This window comes from Eurytemora carolleeae, unplaced genomic scaffold, assembly GCF_000591075.1.
Source record: "Eurytemora carolleeae unplaced genomic scaffold, Eaff_2.0 scaffold51, whole genome shotgun sequence".
Lineage (NCBI taxonomy): Eukaryota > Metazoa > Arthropoda > Copepoda > Calanoida > Temoridae > Eurytemora > Eurytemora carolleeae.
The window spans coordinates 72,803-85,118 of NW_019396200.1; the positions used below are offsets into that span (position 1 = coordinate 72,803).

The window sequence follows — 12,316 nt, forward strand, 5'->3', positions numbered from 1 at the left end:
TTATCTATCTGACTGTAAACTGACACAATTATCTATCTGGCTGTAAACTGACAGTTATCTATCTGGCTGTAAACTAACAGTTATCTATATAGATGGCTGTAAAGCCCCACTATTATTAATTTAATCTACCAACGGCAATTTATGACAATTAATTATAAATATTCCCTGTATTATGTTTCCAATTTGTTTTGCCTTTCATGCAAATAGAAAACTTTTTTGAGAGAAACAAAGTTCTTAAAAGTTTTAATTTTCAAGGATAGATAAATCAGCTGCACAGTTTTGTAAGCAAGTAGTGGCTTTTAAGTATCATTTCTTTTCACATTTTTTCACACATCTCTGAGCTGTGGCTCTACTAAAGTCAGTACACAAGAAACACTCTTTTTTACAATCCTATTTATTTTTTGGTTACTTTTTATTGATTGTGGATGATTTAAAATTTTAAGTGGAAAATAGGTTAATAGGTTGATTTTGATTTTACTTATCGAGTTTAATATTTTCAATTTTTTTTAAGAAAAAAAAAGATTCTCTGTAAGAATTCTTTGAAAAGGAATTGTGCCTTTTGCCACAAACTCTGATTTTCGACAACCTATTTCTTTGCAAAATGATAGTGTAAACCTTAGATATTTCAAGCATAGACTATTTGATCCAACAGAATTCATAATTTTGAAATATTCATGGTCTACAATATTGAGTTGCAAAGATATAGGAATCAGAAAATCAAAGTTTATGGCAGAGACTCAATTCCTTTCTCTATGTTATTTCTAAAGATGTGTTTATTTTGTCGATTTGGTTTTCTGATTCTAGCTTCTTCATTCTTCAATCTTATCAGGACTATATCTTATATGAAAATGTGTACTTCACGAAACACACCCTTGATATTCATATTTTGATATTTACTCTCAAAATACGGGTTTACAGATCATTAATGTCATAAAAAGTCGCTTTTACATGTCGAGTAAAGTAACGATAACTTTCCTAAATGTTAAAAATCTGACAATTATTTGAGGAAATTTTTGATACATCATGGCGTTAATAGAGGGTCTGAAAACATTTATGTTCGGTATGAACAATATGCTGAACAGTTAACCCTCCCCCTCTCACCCTCTCCGTTGTTGCTCTTTATGTTTAATTTCCTAAAAATTGTTTCCTAGAATTTTTTATTGCAGGAAAATGCAGTCCCGGATCTTTGCATTGATTGAGAATTTTCAACCTCCTTCTCACAATTTCATTTCAGGTCAAATTTGATTGGTTAAAAATATTCAAGGAAAGTTTACTTTTAATTTTTACATTTAGGTTTAAAATGTTTGAATATTTAAAATTAATATGTTTATAGAAGAAGAAAAAGAAGATGAAGATAACTCGGATGCAGAGTTTAATTGCGAACATATCAAGGTTTATAAGTTTCTATAATTTTTATTTAAGATTTATAAAAAAAAGTTTACCCTTTTAGTACATTTTTACTTACTTGTTTTAACAAATAATCAAAGAAATCCAAAATTTGTCTTTTTGTTTAGAATGAAATAATTGAAGATTTGCCAAGATATGGTTTCACCACTCTGGAATCCTTGGATCTTTTAGATAAGCAAGATAGTCTAGATGAGTTTGAATTTTCTTCTTACAATGGCGCGAGATGTCGAAGACGATCTTCTCACCAGTCTAAGGCTTCACGCGGTAGACGAGGATCCAAAGAAAACAAAGAAAACGCGGCACTGTGCGAGATACCGGAATCCGCGGGTTCCAAGGAAAATCGGGAAACCCGGGAATATAACGAGATTGTAGAAAGAGCAAAGTATATTGTGGATAAGGCTGTAAAGAACAGAAAGGTAAATTTTTATACTTAAATAAGAAACCCAACAAAATGTATGTTGCTAAAACCCCAATGAATATCATAATTAAATGACGAGAATATTTATGATGAATTAGGTATAAAGTTTAATTCGTTAAATAGAACTTGACAGACTACCATCCTTCAGCTCCCACGTATACAGTATCTACCCCATCATTTAGTTTCAAAACTAGAATAATTTATTATCTTAGCAACAATATTTAAAAATTTTCATCTATCATGTTCTAAAGCTTTATCCTAGATTTTCTTGAAAAGATTTTTTATCTAAAATTACAAAAGAAGATTTACATGACATGTAATAATTTTTAATAAAAAGGGCAGATTTCTTTTTTTAATTAAATGAATGATGCATTGCATATATGCAAAATGGTCCAGGTTTTTTTCTTTCATGAGGGACACTTTGTAATAGTGTCGAATTGTTTTAATTTAAGCGAATATTTTCATGTGTCCCATAGCCCCAATTGCATTTGCAATTGCATATTGGTGTCCCAAAGTCCTCATTTTACTTAATACCTCATGAGTGTCCATTACCCTTATTTTAGCTTATTTGTGCTCATTGCTCACATTTTAGTATCCCATTGTCCTCATTTAAATTGATATTACATTTAACCCAATATCCCAACTTTATTTATTTCGTTGGTTTAGGTTTTCATTATGTATGGGAAGGATGGCAGGGTTAGAAGATGTTTAAAGAGAAGAGGATGGTTGGAGAAACCATTTATCTTCTCCAGGTATAGTTTTATCAAGTAGAATGTTGTTTATCTATGATCTAAAAAGATCATAAATCTCTGTATTAATTTATCCTTAGCTCTATTTTTCTCAGTATTTTTAGCCTTTTCTTGATTCATTAATTAAGGTATCCTATTCTTGGACATTTTATCTTTAAATTTGTTAAACCCTATAACCGTGTACTACTGGATACATGGCTAGTTTAACCTAATATCCCTTTTCTTTTCTTCACCCATTCAACATGGTATAGATTGTAGACAATCCTTGGCAGGCATCTTTGTATCCTGGAATTAAGTAAATGCATTATAATTTTCTGTTTACCATTCTAAATACATATCTAGCTCTGTAGGCTCTATAAAGTAGTAATCATTTTTTGGATGTCCGAGTTTAACTCCGTGACCAATTTGCCTCAAATTTTGATTGGGATACATGGGAATCATTTTATGCTGGTCTTAGTATCCCTATATGTATACTCATACTATCCTGATTCCTGGTATACCCTTAGTATCTCTGTATATCCTGGATAACCGTGTACATTCTGAGTATCCTTTAATATCTCTTCATATCATGAGTTTTGAGTATTCTAGTTATATGTTAGCAATGACCACAGTATATCCTTATCCTCTAAAACCCTAAATATTCCTGAGAATTCCTGCATCCCTGTATACCCTGAATATCCCTGTATTGTATTGTACCCTGAGTAATGACTAAACCTGGAGTCTGGAGAAGATAAGAGAATTGATTTAACCAAAGATAAACTCTAAAATACTCTCTCTCTCTCTACTCACTATATACTCTAATCCTACATATAGATGAGTAACTCGGTAAATATACTTCCAAACCAAACCAAAAGCTAAACCACACAAACTTAATTGAAAACAAGGAAACAACTCTGACAAACCCTGGCAAACGAACATTATCAGACAATACTACTCGCAAACTTATCTCTTTAACCAACTTTACTTCACCAAGAACCAAAATTAAAGGAGCAAAAGTTATATACAACTTGATTATCTAAAAGTCTTGCAAACTTACTATTTTCCATTGTCCATACCGATTTATAATGAATGAATACCTAATAGGAATAAGAATTATATGTACGCTCATAGCACCTTCAGCTTCGGGTCATTTGAAGATTCGGACCGACATTTGGGCAGCTAGAGAAAGTTGTACACTGTACAGCTAGTATACTTTTTTATCGGAGCACGATAATTTGCTGTCAACTTACTTGCTATCAGCCTCGATTGCTACCATCTCACTTGCTATCAGCCTCGCTTGCTACCATCTCAGTTGCGAATACAGGAACGGACGCATAGCTGTAGCTGTTCTACAAAAGGAATCCAATCTTATTCTTGAAATCAGAAATGGAAACCCCCATGGGTCGGATATTATTGGCCAGCGTGTCCGAGAACTAGAAACCGAGCTTGTGAAGGCTGCAGCAACAGTCTGTCAAGCAAGGAAGAAACGTGTAAATGAGGAACTGAGGAGAAAAGTTGAACAGATTTTCTGAAACTAGTATCTAGTATATTCAAAAGTAGAGCCGTGGCCCAGAAAACTAATAGAGAAAAAAGGAAGGATCAAAGTGTTAGTGAGCAACTCCCTGACTCTGGGATGGAGTTGATGCAGAAGAGATATCGAACAGGAAGTTGAGCCGAAACCTCCTTGTTATTCTTCTCTTATGACGCATTTACTCTGCTTGTATTATTACTGTACTCCCTGTTTCATTTTAAAAATTAATATGATTTGAAAAAAAAATATATAGACTGGTTTATGTATAGAAACTAAGAACTGGTTTTGATAGCAACTTATTTAGAAACAAAACTAATTTTGATAGCAACGTATATAGACAGTAACTAGTTTTGGATAGCAGATGAGCATTTATAGCAGTTGAGACTGGAGAGCAAACGTTTTGATAGCAAGTGAGGCCTGATAGCAAATTGACCTGATAGCAAGTGAGACTGGAGAGCAAATGGGACGAGAGCAAGTGAGGCCGAGAGCAAATGAAACAGATAGCAAGTGAATTGATAGCACGTGAATTGATAGCAAGTGAATTGATAGCAAATGAGTTGATAGCAAATGAGTTGATAGCAAATGAGTTGATAGCAAGTGAGTTGATAGCAAAGTATCGTGCTCCTTTTTATCTATGAAAAATGTTCACTTTGAGAGCCATGTCCAAAACTGCATCATCTAAGAAGTGTGCCGGGGAGCTAATCGAAATGTGCTGATTCATTTCTACGAAAGTAATGTCTGATACACACTGCACATTATAATCATGTGCAATGTGCATTTTCCAACTTAGGCTGAAAAATTCTTAAAATATCCACGTAACAGATCTGATTCAAGTTTTACAAACATTTTTTTACAATAAAAAATAATAATGTAAACAGGAAAGTAATACCAAGGAAAAAATAAACATATAAATACATATCAAATAAGCAAATAAACAAATAATTAAATAAACAAATTAATCTAATTAAATCAACTTCTCTTTCCTCTTCCTCCATTAAGCAAATTAACTCCCCCCGCCCTCCTCCCCGACAACAAGCAAACATTTCCGAAAATGAATGAGAAACCCTCGCCTCCTTCTCTAAAAAAAAATATTTGCTATATTAATTAAATGTTTGATTTTAAAAAAATGGTTGTATTATGCCCTGTATGTATCTGATAAGCCCACTATCATAAACTACTCTGTTTATCTATATGTGTGCACTGGGACTAGAGGAGGTGGAAAGAGAAAGGTTAGGGAACTGGAGAAGGTTATGAAAAGAAGAGACTGAAGGTAGAGGAAAGAGGTGAGGGGATTGGTAAAAGTTAAAGAAAAAGAGACAGGAGGTAGAGGAGAGAGATGAGAAGGCTGGAGAAGGTTAAGGAAAGAGAGGACTGGAGGTAGAGGAGAGAGGAGAGTGGGTTGGAGAAAGTTGAGGAAAGAAGGGGCTGAGGATAGAGAAGAGGGGAGAAGGCTGGAAAAGGTTAAGGAAAGATGGGGATCGAGGTAGAGGAGAGGGGAGAAGGCTAGAGAAGGTTGAGGAAAGAGGGGACAGGAGGTAGAGAAGGTTAAGGAAAGAAGGGGCTGGAGGTAGAGGATAGAGGGAAGGAGACTGGAGAAGGTTGAGGAAGGAAGAGGCTGGAGGTAGAGAAGATGGGAGAAGGCTGGAGAAGGTTGAGGAATTAAAGAAGAGACTGCAGGTAGAGGAGAGGGGGCTGGAGAAGGTTGAGGACAGAAGAAGCTGGAGGTAGAGAAGAGGGGAGAAGGCTAGGTTCACCCCTCCTAACTTTACCCTTTTCCCATCCCAAATCCCAGCAATATCTAACCCCTTCTTGTGTTATACTCCTATATATACTCCACTATCCCCACCCTATCTCCCTATCCTCCGTCTCTACAACCTCTTAATTATCAAGAATCCTTCCTCCTTTCTGTTTCAATTTTGGCGTATTTGGTAATATGTACTCTACAGAATCTGAAACTTTATAGGCACCTTACAAGTTTCCTGTTTTGATTTGATGTAATGCATACTATACTAGTTGCCTCGGATACTCATAGTTTACCGCACTTGGTCGTAAATAAAGATTTCAGCTATATTTCTTCCAAGTTCCTCAATAAAAATTTTAGCAAATCGACAAAGGGTTTCCTGACTTATGATCGGACATCTAAACAAACAAACAGAGATCACAACTTTATATATATATATATATATATTTATATATAGATACTGTTTACTGTACAGGTAATATGAGGTATCTACAGATTCTGGACAAATCAAATCAGAGACGTAAACAGAGATTTGTCCGGGGGGGGGGGTTAGGGGTTAACATTTTTGACTTTCCAAGGGGCTTATCAATAGCAAATCAAAAAAAGAGAAAAAGTTAAATTAGAAAACCTTGGATCCAACAAAATTATCCAATTAGCAAGATTTTGTTTTACCGACTTATTTTCCCAGTGATTCAGCAAAATAAGTTTTATTTGTTTTTGTTTTTAAACTTAAAGGTTGAGGCAAGGGGAAGCTCTCAATCTTATTATAATCAAACTTTTAATTCCGTTAAATAATTAGTTCATTTGATTTTCATATTTTAAAATTAAATCGATAAACTTAAATTAAAATTGCACGAAGTTGGGATAACTTTTGCAGATTTTTATATTCTTCATTTAAAAATTTGGTTACAATTGCTTTTTAGAAAATATTTATAAATAAAAAAGGCGTAGAGCTTCAGTGATATTTGGTAATAAAAAAACGTTTGTGGACTAAAGCATTTAAAGGAATCATGATGTAAAAATGTAACCCCTATATCTTTGTATAACCCTTTAATAGTTCAAACTTTGATTAATTGATCTAACAAAATTCATAATTTTAAAATATCTTAGGTCTACAACATTGGGTTGCAAAGAAATAGAAATTAAACAAATCAGAGTTTGAGGCAAAGACTTAATTACTGTAAGGACTTCAACAAATCAGGGCGAGCTGAAAAAAAATCATCAACCCTTAATTCTAGGGGAAGTAAATCATTTACGCCTGATGAGCCAAGAATATAAGATCTCTGATTGGTCATATCTTAAAATATTTCACAAATGAAAAATCAACTTTTCTCGTCTTAACTTATATTAACTCCGTCCAAAAATCTACAATCCTATGGTTCAGTTTCAGACCTGATATCTTAACCTAATTCTTTATTTATGGAACATGAAATATTGACACTTCTTTTTTTGTAAAGGGGGAGACTGTGAAAGGGAATAAGAGGGGTAAATTAAAGGGTTGGCTTGGCTTCTAAGAAATAATAGAACATTCCAGCTAGTGCATTATAGAAAACCAGTTTAACTTAACAAACTAGACTCTGGACCCAGCTTTACCTGAAAACTAATCTTTCTCTTTAAAAGTCAACCCAGAATTTAGAATTTTTAAATTAGGCTCGAGCTAAGAACATTCCCCTTGTTCAAGCTCCCAAACAAATCGGTGAAAGGGGTTTAAGAATTAGGATCGGAAATACAAACAGAGATTACTACTTAAATCTATACTATGCAGCTTGAAAACCCAGCTTTACCTGAAACTATTTTTCTCTGTATAAAATTCAATCTACTTAACTCAGAATTGTTAATACAACGTGGTTCTACCAAGCTCCCCAATACATATTTGAGGCAAATCTGTCAAGTGGTTTTAGAGTTGTGATTACAAACAGAAAAACAGAGATTACTACTTTAATATATGTACTAGAAAATATAAAGTCAACCTACTCTAATTAGAATTTGTATACCAAGCTTAGAACATTCCCGTGGTTTTACCGAGCTATTCAAACTTAAAGCAAAACTGCACTCACAGTATTTTAAAATTGTTAAACACTAACACAATAACTATGTACTATTGTACTAATGTTGCCAATTCGACACTGTGTGAAACCAATTTTTGTACAGGCTGTGTTGGTTCTAATAACTGAGATAGAATGCTGAAATTTTGCATGCCGCATTAATTGTGGTCATCTACAAAGATCAGGAAGAAAATTTGAGAAGGAAGGTCATTGACCTCCATGAACTCAGAAAATACGGGAAAATACCCCTTTTTCACACTTATTCAATTATTATAAGTTAATCAGACATGTTTTCATACTTTTTGCTACCACATAAGTCAAGCACTGATATAGACACATAAATCCGACCACCATTTTGACCTCCCTACGATAATGATCTCCAAAAATGGTCAAATTTTAAATCAATGAAGATAAGGTGTGTGAGTTATCAAATCATAGGTTTTTTGGTGTTATGATTCCATTCTGATACCCCTTTTTGACCTCAGATGATCCTACAAAATGTGCTTACCTCTGGAGGTTAAAATATGAAATCAATGAATATAAGTCATATGAGGTATCAAATCATAGGTTTTTTGGTTTCCGTTTCCATTCTGATAGCCATTTTTGACCTCAGATGATTCTGAAGGCATTTGACCACCAGATATCAATGACCTCTGGAGCCTTCTATCTCAATTATTAGGACCAAACGCAGCCTGAACAATATCTGGTGCCACAAAGTGTTGACTTTTTTTATGAATTAGAGCAGCGTGACATAGAATTGAACTGAACAGTATACAATATATAAAGAAAATATCTAGTATGAAGTAGAATGTTTTGAGTTGAGACACAAGATATATTGAATGTTTTAGAATAGAGTGTCCTTGTAATACTGGATATACTTCACCAACCACTAACTTGGTTTATTTAGACTTGTGTACTCTATTTCAATAAGTCCCCTGATACACTTGGGATCCTTTTACAAGATGGATTTATTAAAAGGGTGCTAGAAGATTTCCACAGTACTTTTCCTAAAAATAAAAACAAAATGAAATTTTATTTATTTATTTCTTTGCTTTGTTAAAGCATTTGATTTAATATCTGAAGTTTTCAAATTTTTAGATTACATTTACGTAAATAATTAATAATAATTGTTGACGTAATTTCAAATTGATCCTCCATTCTAAAAGTGGGAAGCACCCGAATCACGTAAAGAATCGTTAAATCCCAGTCTAAGCAAAAACGTTGAAGGTATTTGAAAATATTTAGATAATTTTCAACTGCCGTTTATTTCTGCAGCAGGGAGAAATAAGAAAAATGTCAAAATTTAACAATGTTTCATAAAAACGTTATTTTTCTCATTGTTACTTAGATGAAGGTTTAAAGGTTGTTGTTATAAATCGAGCATGCACCTCTTTCAATGGGATTCACTTAAATTATGTCTTTGAACTAAAATGAGTTATTGCCACAGACTCTTATTTTCTTTATCTGTTGTAGACCTTAGATATTTCAAACTAGAATTCTGTTAGATCAAATAATAAAGTTTGAAACATCAAAGCTTTACAATATCAGGTTACAAAAATATAGGGATAGGTTGCAAAGATATAGGTATGAGAAAATTTTAGTTTGTGGCAAGAACTCAAATCTTAAATTTAGAATTGGAAGATACACTGGTACTGGTCCAGTGAAGAAGGATGTAGATTTATCTTATCAAGGCACTTCGGGAGCTAATTTAGGAAATAATTCAAATTAATAAAAAAAAAGAATTCCTATAGTCCTACATACATCTATATATAAATTTGGCTTGTCTGTTTGTTTGTTTGTTTGTTTGTCTGTCTGTCTGTCTGTTTGTATCCAATAAACGTCAAAACGGCTGAACCGATCGGGCCCAAATTTTTTGTGGGACATCTAGGGACCCCAGGGAAGGTTTATGAATGATTGAAATTTTAAATATTTGTCTCAATCAAAATTCGATCTTCATTAAATTTTTTAAAATTTTGAAAATCCACGAAATTTTTTGTGAAAATCAGCGAATTATTTTTGTTTTGTTTTACGATGTACACAAAGAGAACATGTTCACAATTAATTTAGAAGATGGGCGCGAAGTGCCCTCTAAGGCTAGTTAAACAATATTTTAAATACAACAACAACTACAAACACACAACTTTTTCAAGTTAACATAAATCAATTCTATAAAAAAATCAAAAATAGTTTTTAATTTTTTTTCATAGTTGGAGAATATAGCCTAGAGTTAATTGCTTCCTGGATTTGACTCAATTGCAAAATAAAAAAATTACTCAGTCTGGCTTAATATGCAAATTCAAATAAATTTTGTTGGATACAAACAAACCAACTAACTAACTTGGATACAAACAAACCAACTAACTAACTTGGATACAAACAAACCAACTAACTAACTTGGATACAAACAAATAAACAAACTAACTTGGATACAAACAAACAAACTAACTAACTTGGATACAAACAAACCAACTAACTAACTTGGATACAAACAAACCAACTAACTAACTTGGATACAAACAAACAAACTAACTAACTTGGATACAAACAAACCAACTACCTAACTTGGATACAAACAAACCAACTAACTAACTTGGATACAAGGAAACCAACTAACTAACTTGGATACAAACAAACCAACTAACTAACTTGGATACAAACAAACCAACTAACTAACTTGGATACAAACCAACCAACTAACTAACTTAGTACAAGGAAACGGATGAGTATTCAAGTAATACTATTTATAGATTAAAATAGATATATATCTGGATGAGTATATGCCAAACAAAAATAGAAAACTTTTGTGCAACTTAAGTTTTGATATTTTTCATGCAGTTTATTTCAACTTATTCAAGCATATTTGTTTAAACCTCAAACTTTGTTTTTTTAACTTCAAGAGAACTTAATTAAAGAATTAATGTTAAAGTTTTGGCTGTGCATTGTTAAAAATGCATTTATTCGGAACATTAACTTTGAACTGAAATATATTCTCTGCATTTTATTCAGTTTTTACAAGGAATGAATCCAGCCCTCATAGGCTTAAGCACATTCAACTTTATATCAACGTATGCAGAGGAGGGGGGGGGGGTAATTAGGAGAACTTTATGTCAGGAAAAGAGGCCAAGTTTCTGATGGGGAATACAAAATAATTATTTGCAACTACTTGACAAGGAAGTTAAGGGAATTTTACTTTACCAAGGGTTCCCAAAACCAATTTTGCCTAAAAAACGTCTAAAGCCCAGGGAGGGATGTTTTGCGGGCAAAATTCATCGAGAGAACCCGGGGTTATGTAAAATTTTATAATTTCCCGAAAAAATAGTTGTACATATTTTTATCGTTTTTTGAGGTGAAAATGTATCAATTTGTTCAACGAAACTTTGCAGAGCGGGTCGTTATTTTACTTAATTGTCCCAATGAACGTTAACTAAATTAACGCCCCTCGGTTGGGGCAATCATTGATCGGTAATGTTAATCAAGAGACGGTAAAATAAATAAAAATATTAAAGGATTATGTTAATAGAAAAATGATCGAACTTACATCCAAATATTCGACAGTAAATTTAATTATTTTCGTAATGTTAAAAGGGAAATCAACAGATTTACATTTTATTAATTTGAAAACTTTCAGATACATTGGTCGAGAGATTTCTAGGCGGAGTCAGGTAAATACATACAAAGTTACACATTTTCCTTAAAAGAATTCAAACAAAACTTTCTTAAATATAATTTTCATTATTTACCTGAGGGTTTTAGGATAAAAAAAATGTACAGTGAGACCCATCAAAATTGTTGAATTGGAAAATTGTTATTAAGTAAATAGATGTAGTTTTTAGCTTGAAAATCAAGTGAAATGGGTCTGGGTACACTTTACAGTGTACAGTGTACTCTGTACCATTGTTATATTTCATGTTAATTGGAAAGTCGTCTTCCCTTTCAATAGTATTGGGGTCCCACTGTAATGAAATTCAAAGTGTACTTCGTATATTTTGCGTCCTTTGTTTATCTTTCCAAAAATAAACCGGTTCTCAGGAAAAATTTCATTTTAAAAGTTGAATTTTACAATAAAAATGCACTTTTAAACCCATTTTAAGATAATATCACAAAAAACATGCCATTTTTCTTTTCCTAGTCCTAACTTAGTCTGGTGTAATCAAAGAAATAAATTGGAATGGAAAAGATTGCGAAGAGACCAGCTAGGTAACAAAATAATAATAATCTTTTAAATTCAAATTTCTCAAGAAAATATTCATTTGGATTCAAACATCCACAATTCAACACGTCCGCAAAATTTAATTTAATTTTGCAAACTTTCTTAAATTCATAAAATTCCAAGTCGGCAAAGTTTAAAACTTTTTAAATTAACATATTCCATTTCGAAGTTGTCTAATTAATATAGATATAGTAAGCAGGAAGTTATGATTAAATTAATAGAAGGAAAGAAATATT

The 12,316-nt window shown here is 32.7% G+C and overlaps 1 protein-coding gene across 1 annotated transcript in view; it reads left to right on the forward strand.

Annotated features, from left to right (window-relative positions):
- Positions 1-1,023: 1,023 nt before the first annotated feature.
- LOC111697941 (tubulin monoglycylase TTLL3) overlaps positions 1,024-12,316 on the forward strand; it is a 42,894-nt gene continuing 31,601 nt past the window's right edge. Inside the window, exons 1-7 of the mRNA XM_023468113.1 lie at positions 1,024-1,081; positions 1,334-1,392; positions 1,515-1,823; positions 2,492-2,577; positions 9,503-9,582; positions 11,499-11,532; positions 12,000-12,067. Of these exons, the coding sequence (XP_023323881.1) occupies positions 1,024-1,081; positions 1,334-1,392; positions 1,515-1,823; positions 2,492-2,577; positions 9,503-9,582; positions 11,499-11,532; positions 12,000-12,067 (694 nt within the window). The remainder of the gene's footprint in view (positions 1,082-1,333; positions 1,393-1,514; positions 1,824-2,491; positions 2,578-9,502; positions 9,583-11,498; positions 11,533-11,999; positions 12,068-12,316) is intronic.